At 44.2% G+C, this 22,542-nt stretch overlaps 1 protein-coding gene across 3 annotated transcripts in view; it reads left to right on the plus strand.

Moving 5' to 3' along the window:
- Positions 1–22,130, plus strand: part of FOXN2 (forkhead box N2) — a 30,618-nt gene extending 8,488 nt beyond the window's left edge. For 2 of the 3 annotated variants that reach the window (XM_039569371.1, XM_039569372.1), the window contains exons 2-6: positions 2,976–3,526; positions 10,949–11,073; positions 14,654–14,718; positions 17,747–17,815; positions 18,276–22,130. In XM_039569371.1, coding sequence (XP_039425305.1) covers positions 2,990–3,526; positions 10,949–11,073; positions 14,654–14,718; positions 17,747–17,815; positions 18,276–18,793 — 1,314 coding nt within the window. In that variant the 5' untranslated portion in view covers positions 2,976–2,989 and the 3' untranslated portion in view covers positions 18,794–22,130. The remainder of the gene's footprint in view (positions 1–2,975; positions 3,527–10,948; positions 11,074–14,653; positions 14,719–17,746; positions 17,816–18,275) is intronic. The other variant, XM_039569373.1, reaches the window with a different exon arrangement.
- The last annotated feature ends 412 nt before the right edge of the window (positions 22,131–22,542 follow it).

The following is a 22,542-nucleotide window of genomic DNA, read 5'->3' on the forward strand; positions in this document are numbered from 1 at the left end:
CCCTTATGTAAAATATTAAACCTCAAATATTGGAAGAGGTAATCTTGAAAATGACAGCTTGGAAGCTGTGTTCTCACAGTCGTGTCTGCTTTTAGGCAATCAAAGCACACATGGAGAAAAAGTTATGGATTTTGGATGTTGTTAAGGGTCTGTGAATGAAGAGGGGTTCTGGAGAGCACACAAGCTGACCACTTTTGTGCCTTCAGATATGCTCCAGTGGCACTGGTGTCGCTCCTGTGATTTTATTTTTTCTTATTTATTAGTTGATAATAGTCTAATAATGGCCTTTATACCTTTCTAGAAAAAAAAATTAATTTCTGATGTGTTCATGTAGAAGATATGTGAGGTGGTGAACTGGGATAAGAAGGTAATGAGATGTGTGGCTTTTTGTAATGCATCTACTAAGAGAAACATGGCACCAACCTATATTATTTACTGTAAGTATATTACCTGCAAATAATTTTTATTTTCAAGTAGGGCATTAATTATGCTAATGAGTCTCTGCCAAAACGTAGTAGCATGCAAACAAATAGTGCATTGACACCACAAAGTCTACCTGATTATAAGTGCCAGCTTAGTAAGTTGTTACTTTTTTTCCCTTATATTTTTGAGAGGATTGAGCCTGTTTTTGTGTTGAAAACAGACTTTATTGCCCCCTTTCCCCTAAGAAATGAATACAGTGACCTCAGACTTGCATGTGTGTGTGAGCACGTGCATGTTCTTGATCTGCCATGCTGACGGAAGATTTGTAAAGGGAGATTTCGTGCAACATGAACCCAGAGCTACAATTACCAAAACACGGCTGGGAGGTGTAAGCTCCCGTGTAGCTGCCTAAAGAGGTGCTGAACAAGGGGGCAAAGTTAATCATTATAAGCAGAACAGAGCAGCTTGCATTGCAGCAGACTTGGGGTTTGTCTCACTGTACAAATTTTATCACTAGCTCTTTGTTTGTTTTTTTTTTAATTTAAGAAAGGATTGAAGAAGTGACATGAGCATATGTATATATGGCTGTGTTTAAAGCCAGCCATCGCTGACTGCCAATATAAATCTGCTCTGGTGCCTTGGGGGAGAAGTAAATTGTAGGGAGAGCAAAGCTATTTTTGACCAGCGATTTGAGCAGCTCGCTTTGCTTTAATTTTTTTCTTTTTTTTAATACTGACTGAGCTGGTAGTTAATCATACCCGTCCCTGCACTTAATAGAAATAAGAAACAGAAAATAAAAAATTTATGGATGTTTTCCAGTGCTGCTGCTGGTAAGCATAAGTGCAGGTTCTGTTGTCAACACAGCTTTGCAATAGCTGGTGCATGAGTGTATGAGCAGATGAAGAGAGGGGCAAAAAATTGCTGGTGGGAAACATGGTGTGTTTCCTGGGGTAGGCACAAATTCTGCATCTCATGACTGCCTGCCACCAGGCAGGGGCTGGCAGGACTGGGGAGCATAAAATGGATCATCCTGTTGCCTTTCTGTGTCACCGTGTCGTTCCTCCATTGCACGTCTCGTTCCCCTTCTCCAAAATAAGGAGGCTGGGCAGTGTACTGCCATGGACATGGTGAGGCTGCCAGGTTAGAGCTGGTGGGTCTGGAGGTGGCACAGCCAGGCAGTGGACACTTTGTAGGAGAAGATGCAAGTGCAAGGAGACAAGTGTTTACTGCAGGCTGGTGAAAGAAAACATCCAGTAACTGCGTCGAGCTGTCTGGTGAGATGTGATATGGAAACTGTCCTTGTCTTGAGCTCTGGCACTGGGAGCTGGAGGATGAAACCAGAATGACAGCACTTACAGGGACAGGGAACTGGATTGGGGGTTTGGGTTTTTGTTTGGTTGTTGCGTTGGATCTTTTTACAGTTAATAGACACGTCAGCTTTGCTAGTAAACTATGTCCATAGTTGGAGTGTCTTATGTCTATAGTGTATGTGTGTGTGTGCGTGTACACACGCTGCATCTGTACAGTGGTTTTGTTGCTCTGTACTTCAGCTGTGTTGGCCAAAGCTGTGGGTGCAGTGAAGCTCTAACATGTTCACATCAGCAGGAAAAAACCCAGCTGTTCCCATAATATAGTTTGCTAGAAGACCCTTTTTAAAACTCAACAAGCAAGATGGTTTTTGTTGGTGTAATGCCTCTAAAGCATGGGTAGCCTGTTGGATTGTGCATTCTGGGTGGCAGTTTTTTATAGATAATAATTTTATGGTTAGGTTTTTAGAGTTTTGTTGTTTTTGAGGTTTTTTTAAATCTTAAATGGTCAGCCATTATTCCTGCACCAGGTCTGAGCTGCCACCCCAGTGGTTGGTCCCTTCCTCTTGAGAGCTGGTCCCAGCACCCTCTGTTCTGCAGGGAAGCCTAGGTTTGGGCAGCAAGCCCTTGCAGGAGGGGAAAAGGATCTTTTGGACCCAGGCAGCGCTGTGGGACCCAGCTGATGAACTGATAGGCTGGCCAGATCTTCGCCTGGTAGAAACAGGCAGCAGCACTTGGGAGTGACTGTGACTTGCAGGGGGTTTTAAAGAATTCATTTGCACTGAGACCACAAATAGACTTTATGCTGATTTAAGTTTTGCAATTCCTTTTTCACTCTTTGGACACCAAAGGCAAACACTTCTCAACAGGGTCAGTTTACAGTATAATGAGTAACTTAAGAGTTAATGTGGGAGCTGAAAGGATGAGATCCTACCTGTTAAGGTCTTTTCCAGGTTTCAAACGTTGGCATCCAAATAGCTATTATTTCTGTGTCTGAATTGGTGTTTCTGGATAGATACAGCAGTTTCGAAGTGCTTCCCATAAGCTCTGCTTATAAACCAAGGGGAGTTAACATGTACTCAGGAGATTACCGGGAGGCTCCTGTTGGACCCTGCCTCTCACCAGTGGCTTCAGTGTCCGCGCGCTGCATGGGGATGGTGCGGCCCCACACTTGGGTTTGGTGGGCTCCTGCTGGATGTGATTGTGCTGGTTTGCAGTGATTTCTGACCATCTCCTTTGTTGCAGACCAATCAAGCTAAATGGGTCCAGTCACTGGAATGACTCCGGATAAGAAAGCTGAAACGCCCGGAGCAGAAAAAGCTGCAGGACTACGGCAGTGCCATGGGATGGGCAGCCTGCCCGACGCGGGCGATGCCGGCAAGCCGAAGGCCACCGTGGTGGACAGAGATTCAGCAGATGATGAGCTCACGAATTTGAACTGGCTGCACGAAAGTACTAACCTGCTAACAAACTTCAGCCTTGGCAGCGAGGGCCTTCCAATTGTTAGCCCCTTGTACGACATCGAGGGTGACAGTGTGCCATCCTTCTCACCATCCTGCTACCAGAACCCTGAGAAAAAATCCTCCACTTCCAAACCCCCTTACTCTTTCAGCCTTCTCATTTACATGGCGATTGAGCAGTCCCCCAACAAGAGCTTGCCAGTCAAAGAAATCTACAGCTGGATCCTGGACCGCTTCCCCTACTTTGCCACGGCCCCCACCGGTTGGAAGAACTCGGTCCGACACAACCTCTCCTTGAACAAGTGTTTCCGAAAGGTGGAGAAAAGCCATGGCAAGGTGAGACCTGGCAGGAGGGAGGGTGGAGCAAGTTTGAAATTCAGGGAGAAATGGAGAAGGTTCTGTTGTTCTTAAAGATGTTTTGTCTGGGGTTTTTTTCTCCCCGCCATGTCCTCTTAACACTTTACTTGCAGATGGAGGTGGTTTGGAAGTGCTGCTTCTGAGAAATCGCAGGATGGCAAAAGTCACTGGGTTTTGCTATTTATTGTTGACTTGGGTACACCCAGCTGTGGTGCATCCTTTTTAAATCTGGCACACATGCAATTGCAAAGTACTCTGTTTCCATTTACTTATAGTGTTGTTAGCCTGCAATAACCAGCCTGAAATTTCAGATAACCCTCCTAGGATTTCTTCCTGATGAAGCTTAAACAAGTGCTTTCTCTGTTTTTCAGTGCTGAAATTCTGGGGTATGTTGCTCCTTTCCTGCTTTTCCAGCACAGCCATGGCTACAATTGCACTGGCAAGCAGAAGAGACTGTGGGATGGTTCCCTGCTTGGCTAGCAGGGATGTTGCCCCTCTGGGTGCAGATGTGGTCCTCTGCAAGGTGCCCTTGCTTGTGGGCACACTGGATGTATGTGGCTGAGTGTTCCTCAGTCCAACAGCTTTCTCAAATATTAAATTGCCTCTTCCACTTGTGCTCTCCTGTTACACTTAGCACAGCTCTAGCTTTCCAATAACCATATTAATTCCTGCATTTAATGGACTGTAATGCTTTAACATCTGTTGTAAGATGTGTGTCTCTGTGTGGTGCAGACACTTCTTAAAGTCAAGGATACTCTTTTCTGTACAAGTTCTTTCTTCTGATTTGTATGATTTTCCTACTGACTTTCTTCCTCCCTCTCTCATTTCCCATCTTATTCCTCAAGGAGCTGGCTGTGACTTAAATAAACTAACAAGCCACATACTGAAAGTCAACAAACAAGCCCTGTGCTTGGAGGTCAGACTCGGTGGTAGCAGGCTTGTTATCAGAAATGCCTGCAATGCTTGGCGTGCTTGACAGCCTCGCACTGTAGAGAGGGGTCCTGGAGCCGAGTGGGCACTGGGGAGGACTGCCTTGTACTGATAGGACTGAACACCACTGCTTCTCAATATTCCTGCTTTTGCATTAAATTGTTAGGGTGTTGTTTTCACAAGCAGCAGCTTTGCCCTGAAAAAAAAGTGACTTTGTATTGCAATGTGACAAGTCCAATAACTACCCCGTTGCTGAGTTCTGCAGAGTGTTAGGACGGGCTCCTAATGTGGCCCCAGGTGCTATAATGGGGTAACTGAGATGCTCAAGCTGTCCCTGTGTGGAGGACTGGATCTGAGCAGGGACCACATGCTGCTGCAGGTGACAAAAGTGCTGTTACAGGCCTGGGTGGCTCTGTCCAAGGAGGGTGACATGAGTTTCAGAAAAATTAGGGCAGGAAAGGGAAATCTAAATTGGTATGAGTTCCTTCTGTCTGTGGATCTGCCCTTTAATGCTCTGCTGTTTCCAGCCTCATGGGTTAGGAGTTAACTGCTCAAACCTGTTGTCTTGATGTTTGGGTGGCAGGAGCTTGAGACTGCCTGGTCCCCTGCTTACCCTGCCATCTCCATGAGTATTGCTGGGCTCAGAGGATGGCTTGCTGCTCAATGTGACATCTCTAGCAGGAAGAGCAAAATGCAGGCTATCTCCCACTGCTACCAGCAAGGTGATGCTGATGTGCTCTGTCAGTGGTTTCCCAGGTCTCCAGAAACTGCACAGCTCTCTAAATCTAAAGAACAGAAACTGCACTTAACAAAAAAAAAACCAACCAAAAAAGTCCCTCCTGAAACCTTGCTGAAGCTTCCTCATTTCCAACAAACAGCAGTTAAATCTTTACCCTCTGCCCCGCTTAGAAAAGGACCAGATGAGGGTACTGCTCCAAATTCTTCCTGCAAAAGAAGTCTGTGGCATGCAGCAGCATGCCTGGACTCCATGGGAGTTGATCTGGCAGGTGATGGAAATGCTGCAGACCCCTTTGGATGAGCTCCTCAGGTGTCACTTGGAGCAAGCAGCAATTGCTCACAAGCTCATTTTGCTGATCCTGTTGCATGTAACCATGTGTTAGCCATGTCTCTGGGTGCTTCCCTGAAAGGGCAAGATAATTTTGTATTTTTTTCCATTTTTTTCTTTGTTAGTGGCATTTTGTACTTCAAAGGGAGCACGCAAACAACTTTTCTTCCATGCCAAGTGCTTGTGGAAGCAGAAAGATCCATGGCACGTTGTATCAGAGGAGCATGGTTTATTTGGTAATGTCAGGGTAAGAAGGGTTTTAAAGCCTTTCAAATGAATCTGGGATCTTGTGTTGGAAGAATCTAAATGTCTGACTTTAGGGGATGGATGGTCTGTGCCTCTGCATCCCAGGGCAGGCTGCTCTCTGACACCTCCCTGGCTATTGCTGCTGGCTGTCAGCTGTGAAATCATCTCTTGGAGGTCTAGCAGCAAAAGAAGGAAGAGTCTGTCTTCACGTTTGCCATAATGCTGATACTTTGTTTTGGATTGGGAGTGCACATTGAAGGAAATCTGATTTTTCCCCAGTTAGCCCCCTGAGCTGGCAGGGCAGTTTCAGGACTCTTGCACTGGACTCATTTTGGCTGGTGCTGACCTGGAAGAGTTGCTGCAGGAGCATGCCTATTGTGCCCTGATGGCTCTGGGCATTGTCCACAAGACCCTGCTGGAGCAGATCTGAGCAGAACATCCAAGGCACAAACAGCTGACCCCTCAGCACCAACTCCCTTTTTCTGCAGAGCTCTTTCCACCGGGCTGTGCCCCATCATGTTGCAGATGTAGCTCTGGATGGTCACAGCTGTGGCTGATTGTTCTGTTTGTGTGTCTATTTACATCAGCCAACTAAATACCTGCAGGCTGCAGGGGGTCAGGGGTCTAGGACAGCATCCAACAGAGATTAGGGGAAGACTGTCCTTGCTTGGACCATTGTAAAAAATTGTATGTTGTGGTTTTCCTTTAATGAGTGGTGCTGAAAGGAAAGTAAGTGCCTTGAGATGCCTCATGCCATTGCGGTCGAGAGGAGGAACTTCTCATGCCATGGAGTCAGGATGTATGGATATCATCACATCTCTGCTAAAATCCCATTGCTTGCTCTGTGTGCACATAGCACACTGCTGCTCTGTCTGAGTGGTGTGTCAAGGTTTATCCCAGGTGACAGACCCACGAGCTGAAATACCCTTTCTTGTTAGAGCTGCAGTCGAGGACATGTCTGCAGTCAGCCAGGCAGATGAGATTTCCAGTGGGTCTCTGGTTATAGTGGTGATGAACAGCAAGAGGGTGATGCTGGAGCAGTCCCAGGGACACCTGCTTGCTTTTCCAGTGTTCGTGCTGTGGCCCTGGTGCCTCTGGAGATGTGGAGGTGTGATTGTGAGTCAGTGATCCTCAGAAGATGCAGCTAATGCTCTTTGCATCTTAAGCACTGTCGTGCTGCCTTGGTGTTGGGGAAAGAGGTGCCTACACGGTGACATTGCTTTTTTTTGAAGGAGCAGCATGTGCTCTATAGCACAGGAGGACCTCAAGTGAAAAGGAGTTTGGGGCTGAAAGCCATGAAGAGTTTCCCTGCTCTTTGCTGGACTTGTTTTTACAATTATGGCATTGGGGATTATTTGTTAATTGATACTGAGGAGAAGAGCTGTGAGGAGGCAGGATCAGCATCCACGTGAAACATCAATTTGGCAGGCCCCTGGTTGCATGGATGTGGCCCTGCCACTGTTTCCTCTAGAGGCTGGGGGTTACAGGGCTTGAATATCAACAAACCTCCTCTTGGTAAATACGTGGTTTAGGTGTGTGTTTGTTTGTTTGTGGTTGGTTGGTTGTTTTTTTTTTTTTTTTTTTTTTTTTGTCAAAAGATGGTGATAAACAATCTGTGTAGCTTTTCAAGTATTTGGGCAAAGAGCAAGGCAGGTCCCATCTATAAGTCTGTAGAGATAGGAAAGAGATGCCTTTTATCTGGTAAACCTTTTGGTGAATATTTATATACCTCCTTCCACACAGACAGTATTTTCCGGTGGTTCGCCGTGGTGAGCACTGTCCGTACCTGATGGAGCCAGGACTGCTGCCCAGGTCTGAAGCTGATGGACAGCTCTCTGCAGCACGTGGACGTGTGTCTGCAGTGAGCCTGAGCCACCAGCACCAGCCAAGTGGCTCTGGTTTGGTTGCTCCTTGGACTTTGCTCACCGGGCTGGTGGGGGACTGTAGTGGGGTGGTGGTAAAGGATAAGGCTGGATCATGGAAGGCATTCCATTTCCAACCTGCATTTCTGTAATCCAGCCCTGAAACACGGGGGGCTGGAAACTTACTGTCTTTTACAAAATAGCTCCAATACTTCAAAACATAGGAATTATTTCCCTTCCTTTATTCTTGCCTAGATAAAATCCTGCAAGTCAAATTAGAAGCATTAGAAAGGTGCAGAAAAGATGATAGACCGAAAACTAATCTCAGAACCATATGAATGCCCCTGTTTGAGCTGCAGAGTAAGAAGAGCCTGGTTGCCTCTTTTCACTGACTCTGGAGGGATTTTTCTCTAAGATCTTCAGTAAAAGTTACACCTACATTTCATTCCAACACTTGCCTCACTGTTAATGTGAAATACTAACCTCCAAAGGCCGTTTAGCATTTTAGAGTGTCCTGAATTAGTCCTTGCTGGGAGAAATGGCACAGTCTGTTCCGGCTTGTTTTAAAGCTGGATATTGGTTCTGGGGCATTTCCAGCTCCAGCTGTGGCAGGCAGGCTTTCCCCTAACTCATGACACTTAATTTCAGACCTGGGCTGGACTTCTACCGCCTGGTTTTGCTAAGCAGAGGGTGCAAGCAAACATAATCTCTTTTGATCAGCGTCTACTTTTAGTATCTCCCAAGGTGGGTGGAAGTGTGGTTTCACATTACTCGTGACCCAAAGAAGAAGTCACCCTGTTTACTGCCTGTTGCATTGGATCTGTCAGTATCTGGATGGCTTCAGGGTGTGCCCGGGTTCAGCTTGCTGTTGCAATACCCACCCAGAATCCTTGCGTTATGTTGTCAGGGCAGCAAATTGGAGGAGTAAGTACCTTGCTGGGAAGATGAAAGAGGGAAACTAACCCCCAGCAGCTGAACTGAATGAGGCATGAAGTGCTCACCTGAAGTACCAGATAAAGTAGCAGATAACACAGCGTGGAGCAGTCATTTGCTGATCAGGGGAGTTCCTGCTGCTCCCTGGGGGTAATAGCCTCAAAACTATGAAAGGGAAGGACAAAAAAAAGCCAGTTGGGTATGATTGGGGTGCTGAGGAAGGGGGTCTGGGAGAGGTGCAGGAAAAGGATCAGGGTGTAAGTCTGTCACTGAGATGGCGGATAGAGCCAGTTGGGAGGATGCTCCCTGTTAGTACCCAGGTGGCTAAATCATTCTGCCTGCCACCATGGCTGTTTATTAATTAACAGTAAGATTCTTGATGAGTATCTTACAGGCCGTGCTCAGTTTTAGCATGAAAAGATGAGTATGAGGAAGATCAGTGTGAAAAACGAGGTTCACTCTCCTGTTAGAATTTAAAGAGTTTAATACAAAGACAATAAGAGACACATAAAATAAAGCAAAGGGATAACGGCCGGGTGCCTTGGCGCTCTGCCAAGAGCACACCTGATGCTCGAGGTGAGTCCTTTTCATACCATTTTTACTGTCTGTTCTCTATTCATATTAAAACTTTTCCAGGAGCTGTTCTGCACGGCCACTCCTTGGTTCTGCCTTTTTAGAGCATTCGTAGTCTTCTGCCTTGTGGTTTTATTTCTTTTGATTCTTGGGGTTGGGCCCGCTAGGTAAGAGTCGATGGTAGGGTGGATCTCTTAATTCTCCAGACAGTCAGGGCTGATTGCAGCTTTGGGCCTCTTTGCCCCCCGGGCAGAGCGGTGATAGCGGCTCTCGGACCCTCCTGGCCCCCGTTCTCCGGGCAGAGCAGCCTTTGGGTCCTTTTGTTCCCTGGACAAAGTGTTGATTAGCAGCTCCTTGGGCCTCATCCTCTGCTCGTTTGGAGGTTATCTTACTTGCTCACACTTCCTAACATTCTTGCTAAAACGAGAGAAAACTACCTCCACACAGCAAAAAGCATTTCTAACATTATATAATATCTACCTTAACGCTTTGCGAGAAGCCAATACTATAATATATGTTTATAACAATCAGGTTAAAAAAAAAAAGCTTGGAGAGATGCAGCAGCTGAGAGATATTTGTTAAAGGCAGTGGCTTCAGCTACAGTTGCAGAGCTGCATCTTTTTCTCAGCTGGGGCTCTCCGTGGCTTGATTTTTCTCTATTGATAGCAAGGTATTTCCTCTTCTCAGAAAGCCCCTGTAACTTAAATAGAACCACTGACTTGCATGCTTTGTAAGTCCTTTTCATCTGGAGTAAGACAAGGAGCATCCATCCATAAATTGGAATTACTGCCCCAATACTGGCAGGAGGAGGCCAGCTGGCTACTGTGGGCTCCCGGGAGCTTCTCCATGAAGGTTGGGTTTCTGCTCTGATATTTAGCCCCAAAAACCCTTTAGAAGGATTTTACTGTTCAGGTGTACAGCTGCCCCATCCTTCAGCCATGTACATTTCCATTTCTGTAGCATCTGTTTTCCCAAAAAAATCTGGCTCTGTGTGCAGAGCTTTTAGCTGATCTGTCAGGTCAGTGATTATAGAATTGTATTTTACTTTCCTATTTAATTTTTTTCTTTAAGTTGCAAGAACTGGCAGGCTCAAAAAAATAGGTTCTTTTTTAGTAAATTTGTGAAGAAACCTTTGAGAGGAGCAAGAGGTTCTTTATCTTGCTTAAGTTTCAACATACCAAATTTAGTATCAAGAATGACTAGCGCAGGGGTGCTTACATTGTTAGGTGCATCAAAACCACATTCATTAGGTTTTCACATTTTGGAAAAGTGGGACTAATCCATTTTGTAGCTGGGCATTGAGCAAGATCCTTTTCCAGGGTGATGTGAAATTAAATGAGTATGGGTCTACATCTAAACAAAGGGAAAGGTGCGTTGGTTTCTTACCTAGAAACATGTTAAAGAAAAGATTGCTGATCAGTTTGCTGGTGCCTGGGCAGATCCCTAAATTCACAGCTCTGTTTAACGAGCGTTAAAATAAGGTTTACAGCATGTGGAGGACAAATGGGAATGGGGCTTTACAGAAGGGGTTTTGGAGGTGCTATCCCAACCTGCAAGATGGGTGCTTCCATAGTGTATAATGAGAGTTTGGGGACCATTTTCTCAATTTTGGGAGCATCAACTTTCCATGCAGGCGATGGAACTGTGTGCAGATGTTGTGCATCAGCTGTGCAGTGGTGCATGCCTACGTGCAGTCACTGCACTGTGCTGCAACTTGGGGGGTATTAAATTAGGAAGGACTGTAACAACCTGGTCCTGGATTTTCTAATTTGCTGTGTTTCTTTGTTGCAGGTGAATGGAAAAGGGTCGTTGTGGTGTGTTGACCCAAAATATAAACCTAATCTTGTCCAAGCACTGAAAAAACAGCCTTTTTCCTCAGCACTTGCATTTTATACTCCACCGGCGTCACCACCCAGGTAGGTGAATGTTCTCATCCAAGCAGGGCATGTGGTTATGTTGCTCCAGGTAGCAGAGGGTGTTGAAGTGCTGTTATCTGCTGCCACCTGAGAGCAGAATTTGAGTGGGCCTTAGGTGAGACCAGCTGGATGAGGTGGGGAGATGCAGTGAGCTCAGGCTTCTCAGACAGCACATCTGGGGTGTGTCTCCTGTTAACTGTGGGAGAGTTTAAAAGAAGGTCAGGGGTGTGCTGGCTGCTTTCTGGAGAGCCCAATTTCTCCAAGAGGGCAAGCAGTCCTAGGAACTGGAACAAAATCCTCTTTCAAGCACACTCTATCAGGACTGGCCTAGGGTGGTACCTGACCCTGCTCTTTGGAGGAGGTGGGTGTCTTCTCCTGGATGTCACATGTCTGGATATGAAATGTATCTATTCTGTGCTGTTGTGAAAAACAACCAACTTTTCCACAGTCTGAAGCGCTGAGAGAGGCTGCTTGGACAGGGTTGTTTTTCTCTGTGGCTGTTTTAGAGCATTTTGCAGCAGGGATGGAAAAGACAGCCTTTGCCATAAATGCTCTCTGAGGTGGGGCATGCAAGACTTCTGAAACCAGGTCTTCCTTACCAACACAGTTTTAAGACTGGGCAATAGATTCTGGAGAATTTGAAGTCAACCTCGTGTGTCCTGAGTAGAGGAAGAGGAGCAGTAGCTGGGTCAGCCTGTGGAGGCAGGGGGACAGAAAGCAGAGGAGCACGTTGGGTGAGCCCCGTTCTGAGGGAGGCATGTGGCTGGTTTGTCTAGTTCAGGAAAGAATTTGGATGAGATAAGAGGTAATTAAGGTGTCTGTACATTGCCCTATGCCTTAACCTTACTGCAGGGAGTTTTCTTAACAAGCAGGAGGAACTGGGGTTCCTGGAGCAGAATGTAAGACTGATATCTCTGAGCAGACGTTTCTCAGGGTCCAACAGCACACTGACTCTGGGAGCTGGCACCCCTGTGCAAGCCTCAGGGGCTGAAGGGTTTTTTGTGGCATGGGCTTGTCCCGTGTGACTTGTAACCCACAAGATAAAACCAGTTGTCTCTGGTCTCTCTCCAACCCAGGGGCATCCTGGGATGGAACAAGCCAGGCAGAAGTATCCTGTTTTCCAGCTTTCTGTTGGAATTGGGAGCATTACTAAAATAACCCTGAAACATTTAAGTATTAAGAAATAGTCAGATTGGAAAGTATGAGATGACTGGCAGTATTTCTTGGGGTTTATGGGAGTAAAGATTATTGAAACGACTAACTGGGCTCTAGAGGATAATGCTTTTACAGGCTTTAATGTCTCTGTGTAGGGGTATGAACTTCTGGTTTTGGGTACAGCTCAAGTGAAGGTTTGATCCTTGAAAGCTTTAATACTCTGTGTTAGTACAGCCAGAGTTCAAAATGTAGAGAATGATACAGATGGGAAGGGACCTCTGGACATTGTCTGGTCTGCCAGAGGTGCAGAGGATCGAGACAGACTCAGCCTAGGGCAGGGTGTTCACAGCCTTGACCAGTTAAGCTTTTAAAATCTCCAGGGTCTCCAAGATTAGTCCAGCTGAAGTTGTGTTAAGTGTGGTTTACTTAGCTTGGATAAATGCAACATACTGAACTTAGGTGTAAGGAAGGAGACTTTTCATCTGCATGCTGAAGTACTTGGAAGATCAGGATTTTAATTTGAAGCTGTTGTTTTTGGTAACTGTTTTTTTTCCTTTACTGAAGGACTAGTCATACTTGCCAACAATTACAAGGAAATCCTGGATCTAATGAAGCCACATGGCAAAATTCCCACCGACTTCAACACGGGAAGGGTTTTGCAGTGCTTGTATTTATGAGTACAAGAAAATAAGAAACAACATATTAAGATACCAAACTGCTCCCTAATGAAAGCTGGTTTATTTTCCTTCAATAATAAAAAACATTTATGTGACTTTCCATCACCCACAGAAAAACAGATTTCCACCCCCCACCCCTCCTTCCATGCTTGGATTTGATTTAAATTCTGGCCTAATTTTGGGGAAGGGCCCCCAAGGATCTGCCTTGTTGTACAGAGAGAGGAAGCTTGGAGGTACAGCTGGAGAGAGGCTGGAAGTACTGTCCAAATTTATCCACAGAGTGATCCTAGAATTCAGCTGTGACAGTCTCTGAATTTCTGTGGGAAGGCTGGTGTTCATGATTGTTTTACAGTGTGTTTGTGGGGAGTATGCCTATCATTCAGCATGATTTTAAAATAAAATTTAAGCTGTTACTTGGAGCAGAAGCTTTCCAAAACTGTAATCTGTGTCTAGTGACACTGAAATTTTTATTATCATAGATGATTGGCATCCCTGATGCATCTTATTTCTGCACAGCTTGTTCAACAAGTCATTGTGAAGCCCCTGGCTGCATTCTGGTTCTAGTGCTACATGAATTACAGCCCTGGCGAGAGCCACAGCCCTCATCTTGCAGATACCTTATGCATGGCTTGTCTTAATCAACACCAGGCATTAATTTGCTCTGGGGGAGCTCTATGTGGACATGATTTTTGAAGGATCCGAGCTTAGACAAAAGGATGAAGATGTTTAGCATCTCTTTGTACAATGGATCTGTGGGCTGCAAAGCCAGCCATTTTGGGTTGGACCATTGCTTTCCTTTTATTTTAATTTTCTTTTCCCCCACCCATTTTTGGATCTGTTCCCTTTGCGCTCCATGGCTGCTACGAGAAAAGATACCAGACAGTGAACCCTAGTTTTGCACATTCCTCCCGTTCAGCTGAGGTTTCTCTTGCAGGTTGGGCTTGAAAATTCTGTCATCACCCTTTAGATTGTTCCAGCAGCACTATAAAAGACGCACACTGCTGTATTTCATGCAATTTTAATAGTGTGTACTATTTTTGTTGGAGTCACTTCTAACTGCTCGCTAATATATTTATAATAAACTTAATAATTAGGGCTGGGTGTGTAGCAGAGAAAAAAGCATGTGAAAGCTTTAACTTGCCCTTTATTTTGTGAGGGATTTAGGGATATTTTGTCAGGTGCAAAGCTGGTCTGATTATGAAAAACCACCCTGGATAGCATCGCCACGACAGTTGAGCTTCAGATAACTTTAAAATCAGCAGGTGTCTTCGTTTGTTGTTGGTTTCTTTTATTTTTGCCTATTACTTTTTGTTTTTGTTAATTCCCCACCACTGTTTGGAAAAGCAAATTAACACTGCTGGTCCTTACCTGTCCTCTGAGCATCCCTGTATGAGCTAATGTTTTGCTCACATGTGGGTTTTATGTACTAAAAAATACATATCTTTGTTTAAAATCCTCTAGGCACAAATATAAATGTGTAAGCCAATACCTCTTGCCAGCAAGATTTTTGTTAAATATGTGTGTTTGGAGGTGTTTTCCAAATGCTGGTGATGGCTTAAATAGTGCTACACAAACTATGAATCAGTGTCAAGCCCTCTACTGAGGGCAGCAATTGCTTGCCTTCCTGTGGTGAATAGGGTTGGTTTTGTTTTTACCCTTCTGTGATCATAATATTGTGTCTGCTGTACTTTGTACAAATCATTTGCCTAATCAGGGCTTGGCTTTGAGCTGTTGAATTTCTTTTTCAGTAGGTCGTCATCCCCTCACTACCTGACTTCAGTCCTTCAGCAGAATCATGGCCGATCTCTGAAAGGTAAACTTTGAATTTTCTTTCACTCTCCTCCCCTGGTTTTGGTCACAAGCAGGTGCTGCAGCCCAGCTGATGTTGTCTCTGTCCCTGCTCTGAAGGGTCTGCTAGATGACAAAAATCTCAGATGTAGTACAATGCTTGTGTATTATATCAGCTACTCGTGTATTAATTTTAAATCCATAAGGTGAATTTCAAGGTGTAATTGGGGCCCTCTTGTTCTGACAGCAAAATAGTCAGCACATGCATCACTCCCAAGTATGACCTACTTAATGAATAGTTCAGTAGAAAATTAATCTGAAACCTGCACATTCTGTAAAAGTTTTATTGGAGACCGAGAACTGAGAACCAAAGGTAGCAAATGTTAGAGTGTAAAACTTGTGGTACCAAGAGGGAGTTAGAAAGTGTGCTGGGGATTGCAGCATTTCTTTTGAAGGAGCCAGTTGAGCGCAGCTCCTGCACCTCACTAATAAAGCTGAATATATTGAAGCCTTGTCCTAGACAAAAGTGATAATTTTGGTTTTTAAGTGCTGAAAAGTGAACAGTACTCAATTTTTAAAGAGTTGAATCTAACCAAATGTGTTGCAGGGGAGTGTTGTTAAAGCTCTTTCAGAAGGATAGTGAAAGGCAGTGCCCAAGTGGCACCTGAGCAGACACCCAGCTCCCTTTTTTTGCTGGCTCAGTAGGCTTAGAGGTGAGAAGGTTGCTTTTAGTTTTTGGCCAGAAAGCAGCAACTTTGGTTAGGCAGCAAAGCCAAGGCATTTTGGAGACCATGCAGCTGCCTGGCCCACAGGTGATGATCACCATGCACCCAGATGGAGGTTCTGGGGTGGCATCTGGGTGGCAGGGAAGCATCCTTGGCTGGCTGGCTGCTGCAGGGCTGATGGATCTGGGATTCTCAGGGCTTGTTGGAGAACACAAGAAATCCCTCTCCTCCTAATGATTTTGCTGGTGTGACAGGTTTGGAGGTTGCCAGTCTGATGTTGCATCTTCCAATTAGCTACACCAGAGGAGCTAAAATAATGACGGTATCTGGTATCATTTCATTTCTGCATGTGCGGGAGCCTGTTCAGTGTTTCTCTGGCATTAGAGGCAAGCCATTCATGTTCCTGGGGTCCCACAGGGCAGCTCTTGTGCAGATGAACAGAATTCCTTGGAATAAGGTGCTTCCTTAGCCGTCCTGCTGGAGAAGCATAAGTTTGGGAAATACTGCTCTGTTGAGAAGAGCAATCACAAGTGAAGCCAAAGCACATTATCAGTGACACAGAGCACAGCTAAGAATGCACTGCAGAAGTGCCTCTCCTCTTTCTTTGGGAGTATTAAGGTGCAGAAATATTCTCTGTAGGTAGTAATCCTGCATTGCATTAATGCCTCCAATTGCTTGTCATTTTAACAAGGTGCTGCTTATATACCAACAGCAGATGATAAAATAAAGTGTCTGAGATAGCAAGTAAGGAATGGGAATGTTTCACTTGCTGATTGCACTGGTGGAGCAAAGTAATTCTTCATGCTTTATTTTTTGACTTCTTTTTGTCAGTTGGGTGCACATAACCAATGAATTCAGGGCCTTTTTGTCTGTCAAAGAAAGCCAAAGCAGAAGGAAAAAAAAATCACATCAGTACAGTGGGGTAAACCCTAAAGCATGCTGGATTTAAAATGAAAGACATGGAAAACAAAATGTGTATGTTTTATAACCTGTGTTGGAAACAGCAGCTCAGCCCCCTTCCCGTGTTGGTACAACATTCCCAAGGTGTCATGTTCTTCAGATTTCTCTTTGACCATGGATGAAGTTAGGGAGGATTATTAAGATAAGGAAGCCATGCTGGCAACTCTGCAGTCCCCCTCCCAGTACTACCCTCCCCTTAAATTCAGTAATACAGTTAATGCCTGTAATGTGGGGAGGAAACAAATGCCATCAAAATGATATTGCTGGTGTTTCACTTTAACAGTTCCCCCCACAGTTCCAGTTCAGCAGAACTGAGAGCCCGTTCTGCTTGCTGCTGGTCCCTTCCAGCACATTGTCTTCCAGCCCTGTTCTCCACTCCCTGCTCATACATATGTACATACCTACCTACACCTCAGATGTGATCTTTCGCTCTCAGACACCCAAGTTCTTGTGAGGGCTCACTGTCTCTTTGCTCCTGTTTTGCCTGGTTAGTCCTCTATACATATTTCTGTCCTGTGTAAGGAGTGTTCATCATCCATTGCAGAAGTGAGCCAAGGATTTCCTCTTCTTTGAAGGGCATGTACATGTCCTGAAAAGAGTGTTTCTTTTCCCTTTCACCTGGTCTGCTTAGAGATGTCAGTCTTTGCCCTGTTATTCTCAAGGTGCCTTTCAGAAATGTGAGCAATCTGCTGTGCAAAGGATGGCATTTTGCAGCAGTGGTTCTCACTGCAGCTGACAGTGCCGCAGTTCACCTCAACCTTTCTACGTGCCTATTTATTATTTAGACCCCCCTGCTTTCTAGACTGAGCAGTTCAGTGCCCTTTCCCCCCTTGTAGTCTCAATTTCTTCTGTTTGACTTACTAGTGTGGAAAATTCTGCTGGAGGAAGGAGGTGTGCTGAATTAGTGCTGCGTTAATGGGCACGGCTGTTCCCAGCCTCGCACATTCACACAGCCAGGGTATGGAGCTGCTGAGGTGCTTTGCTGTGCCATGTGTCTAATCTTTCTCTCCCAACTGGTACAAACAAAAGGCACTTGTTAAGTATAGCAACAGCATTGTCACTTGAATGTCTAATTGTGTCACTGATTCTTGGCTTCAGTGAGTGAAATGTGAGAATTCAGCCTTTGAATGTCATAGTTAAGGTATGAGACTGATCTGGAACAGTATTGAGCTGTACAGGGGTCATGCTTTGTCTGAGTTTGTACATTCCCCCCACCTCTGCTTTTTGTTGTAGGCCAGTACAGGCAAATATATATATGTGTGTGTGTGTGTGTGTGTGTATATATATATATGTGTATTTGTATATTTTAGACACCTCATCTTGTCAGGCTTACCTGAGTTCTAACATTTTGCTGCTTCTGCTTCACAGAATCTGATATTGATGCTGCTACTGCAATGATGCTGTTAAATACTTCCATTCAACAAGGGATGCTGGACTGTAAGCATAAGCCATTTTACTCATTTTTATCCCCTACTCAGTAGCTAAATACTTTCTCTATAAAATTTCAAGCAACAAGTATGGTTTGGTTTCCAAACAGTAAGAGCAGTCAAGAAGTAATTCTGGTTTAATTATTCTTTCAGCTAGCATTGCAAGAGTTTTTTTAGAAGCCGCCTTCTTTTTCTTTTCCCAGTTAATTTTGATGTTTTTCTGCAAAGTTCTATCCCTGCCCTCTCTGTGCTAGATGGTAAGAAGAGTTTCTTGGCTACTTCTCTGTTCCTGTAGCTATTGGTTGTAATTAGCTGAAGACTGTTGTCCCCTGCGGATGACAGCAAACAGGCACATTGTGACTTTGAACGCTGGCATTCAGCTTCCCTTGCAGCCAGCCAGGCACAGTGTGCTCATGGTGCAGGTGATCTCCCTGGAGCGTTTGCCTACTGACACGTCTTGTTTTCCATAGGCGAGAAACCTCAGCCTCTGAAGACACCCAAGAAGAGGAGCTACGGCAGCGCGTTCAATCCTCCCAGCTCCATCAACCTGCAGGAGAACGACGCCACAGCCACCAACATTGATCCGAGCGAGGATCACAACTACAGTGCCAGCAGCATGGGCTCCCAGCGCTGCGCATCCAGGTCCAGCGTGTCTTCCCTGTCCTCCCTGGACGAGGTGTACGAGTTCATCTCCAAGAGCAGCCACGACGGCAGCGATGGCAGCGAGGGCTTTCACAGCGAGGTGGATACGGACGTGGACTATGAAGATGATCCTCTGGGAGACAGTGGCTATGCATCCCAACCTTGTGGAGATACCTCTGAGGAAAGTCAGCCCAGCAAGAAAGTACTCGAGGAGCTGTGTCAGGAAATCGATGAGGAGCTGAAGGAAGCAGCAGGGTCTCTGCTTCACCTTGCTGGCATCCAAACGTGCTTGAGTTCCTTAATAAGTACTGCAAAGACCCACTGTCACAAGCAAAGGAAAAAATAATATGTTTGTCAGTGTTGAATATATACATATATTTTTTTTAATTGTGGCAATACTCTTCTACTTTTGCCCTTCACAAGGGAGATCAAAGCCATAAGAGGACTCACTGCTTTTTTTTTTTAATTTTTGGCGCAAACTATAATTTAGCCATTTATTTTTAAATCACCACCTAAAAAGAAAATATTTAATCTTCTCAAATTAGAAGATATGCATGACTTGTGAAAACCTGAAAGCATACTTCTTAATGATCACTTTTTAATTTTTTTTTCTTTTCAATAGTTGACTTTATTTTTTTTCAGAGATACATTTGTTCAGATGCACACTGTGGATCGTATTTACATCTCTGCTGGCCCCATCTGCAGAGGTGAATTTTGTTCTGTCTAAGGGCTCTGACTTCCATGTAAAGGATTCAAATTCATTTTGCAATAAGAGAATCTCTTTATAGTTCCTAGACATCCTTCAGCCAAAAAATGTTTAGTGGTATGTTGAACTTTATCCCTCTTTTTCTTATTTTTCTTTTAAAATCAGTGGTGATTGCTTACATCTTCCTGTAGATGATGCCTTTTTTTTTTAAATTTTCTGTTCAAAAATGGGTAAGCAGTTCTGTTGGAGTGGGTTTTAACAGTACTGTACATACAAGGATGCCTTAAGTATGTTGCAGAATTGTAAACAGCTATCCAAGGTCATCTTTCCTGTTGCTGAAAAGGTAGCATGATGTGCCATAAACGTTCTCACCAACGTGAAGCTACTGCTTCCACCAGGTGTTGGGCAAGCTGGGTGAAAATTAGGAGCAGAGCCACTTAGGAAGCCAATGCCCACTGTTGAAAACAGTGCTGGATTCAGCCAAAAGTTAACCTTTCCCTAAGGGAGTATTTTCCTGGCTATTTGAATGCCTTTCTTTAGACTAGTGTGGGTTTTTTTGCCCCCCCCCTTTTTTTTTTTTTTTTTCCTTATTTGTCAGTCTCTTCATGAATCCTGTCCTAAACTGTCTGCTTCCAATGCAAACACAGCCATGCTGCTGAAGGTCTGTTGCTCTGAGGGCCCATTCCAGTGCCTCTTGAAGACAACGGTGGTGCTCCCGCTGACTCAATGGCTGTTGGATCAAGCCTGAAATATTCGAGGTTCTTTGTGTTTTGGAATTTAAAGCACAAACACTAGGAGAGAAAAAAAAAAAAAGTTGGTTGTTTTTGTTTTGTTTTTTTTTTTTTTCTTTTTCCAATTCAGTTTTAAGAATGATTTGTTTTATTTCTTGAAAGGGAAGGAAAATACTCTGCTTCATTCCTGCTTTGTGTGAGCACCTGTTAGCCTACACCTATAACAGGGCAACGTGTGTGCAGACGTGTGTGTGTCTTCTGGCTATCACAAGTGCTGCATTAGCCAATTAGATCTGGTATTGGATGTGTTACTGATCGGTAGTAGGGGTAAAACTCGCTATTTAAAGGAAAATTAAGTACCAATGCAGTGGTTCTTAGGATTTCAGGAGCTGAAAATGTGAATGCTTGGTGGAGCTGCTTTTTGCTCATGGGTTGCTTTTGAACTCTCATGGAAAACTGTGAAGGGCAGAGCTTGTATCAGTGTGAAAAGGAGGATTCAGATACACAGAAATACTGTGAGCAGCCTGAGGTTTTGCTCATGCCATGATTTCAGTTTTACACTGTTGAAGAGGGGTGCTGCCTGGCTCCTGCTGAAGTGGTTGCAGTAGCTTCCAAAGCTGGGTCAAGGTCCAGGTATTCTGGAAGCTGTGGTCATAGTCGGCTCCGTGGTTTGATTTGGTTCTGAATTATTTTTTGCCTCAGATAAAATTTGAGGAGGTTGATACTTACCGGGAGTGTGTCTGTGCTGCTGTTAACCCTGCAGTTGGTGACAATGACTTCAGCATACCTGAAGGATTGGGATGCTAACAATGCATTTAATCACTATATGCAATGACCAGTGAAAACCAGTTACTAATCAGCAGTTAGCAGAGAAAGCTGCATCCCATCCATCCTTACAGCTGTCAGCCTGGGAGAACTGGAATTGTGGAAGGGGGGAGCAGCCTTTCCCTGGGACACAGAGCGGTGCGGCAGGGCCCTGCTCTTCCTGCTCTTCCTGCTTTGCTGTCTTCCCTCTCTGCTTCCAAAGGGGAAGGCAGATGAGCTGTGCCCCTGCCCTGTCCCACCGTGTTGTCCCAGGCCCCTGCCCACGTGTTTGGCAGCAAAGGCTGACAGCTCAGTTGTGGAGCACCTCTCTTGGCAGTGGGAGAAGAGCTGCCCTTCCTTTCTCTTACATATCTATTGGGTTTGGGTTTGTTTGCCACCTCAGTTAGAGACCCTGGTGTATATAGTATAAATGGAGTATAATTAAAAGTTATTTTGATTGTTGGGCTTTGGGGTTTTTTTTTAGTGACATATGTAAAATGTTGATGCCAATGGTTGACTCAGATAAATTTTGGCAAGAAAAGTATTAATGAACCACATTCAGCTCTTTAAATACAGTGAAGAAGTGTATGAGACCTGTGTACACAGTGGGTTGCTCTGTTCAGGGTAAATCTGATGTGATTACTGTACAAACCTACAATGGCTTTTCAGGTTCCAGTCCTAAATTACTGATCCACAGAAGTCACATCAAATGTTTTGAAATCCAACTGTAAAATGAAAGTTTTGTGGTTTGCAACTTTTCATCAGCCTGAAAAGTACAAGCTTTAATTAAAGCAAAGTATACTCATACACGTTAATAATGGTGTGGTCAAAATATTTATTGAAAAGAAAAGGTAGAATATTTTAAATGTTGCACCTGCTATTTTATCTTAAAGCACATTCTTCACACCTAACTGCCAGTGCCATTATCAAGTCTGTTTTATAAATGTACATTTCTTCAAACTAAAAAGTGCATAATTAAAAGTATTATGTTACTGCCATATAGTGATATAAAACATTTTATAATTGCCAATTCATTGTAACTATTATTTATTTAAAAGTGAATTGTAAGAATGCTTTCTGATCAAATGAACCAGAGTTGTTTTTAAACCATTCCCGTTAGCTTGTTTCTAATGTAGCATAAGCAATGTCCTTGGGTTTGTTTAGAATAATTTTGCCAGTAGGTGACCAATTCTAACCCTTTTTCCTCTGGTTTAGTCCTTTACCCGTTTTAAAGACGATTTACAAAAGTTTAGTTTTTTGTATGCTAATCTCTGTTAATTAAAATGTTTATAAATTTTATTTTTACCAAAGAGATGCAATTCATTATGACAAAATATTGCAGAATAAACTTTGTTTTATAACATTTGTGACTTTTCTGCCCACATTTTTCATTCAGATGATCAAAGGGGCTTTTCTAAAATAAACAGCATTGCAAACAGAAAGCGCTGTGTTCTCTCTTTGTCTGCAGACCCTGGCTCTGGTCTCGGATGGTGCTGACTATTCCACCTTCCCATTTAAACTTCTTCCACAAGACTGGACTAGTGTAAAAAGCCCAGTGTGTGATTCATGTGGGTTGGTTAAGGTGTTTGCATGCATGTGGAAATCATCTGTGAAATACCTATCAGTCCATAGCAGGATTTGCTTAGAGTCACATTCATCCATAGCTGGCCCCTAAAGTTTGAAGAGCATCGTATTGAGGCTAAGATTTCACCCTTTAGCCTGGAACCTAAGGAATGTTTTGACATCTTGGGTATTGTTGAAACACTACTGCATAACTTCTGCCCTCCTGTGCAAAGCTCTTGTTTAACCAGAAATAACTTTAATCTTTTGCTGATGAAACACCTGTGATTATTT

This window comes from Corvus cornix, chromosome 3 (genome assembly GCF_000738735.6).
Source record: "Corvus cornix cornix isolate S_Up_H32 chromosome 3, ASM73873v5, whole genome shotgun sequence".
NCBI lineage: Eukaryota > Metazoa > Chordata > Aves > Passeriformes > Corvidae > Corvus > Corvus cornix.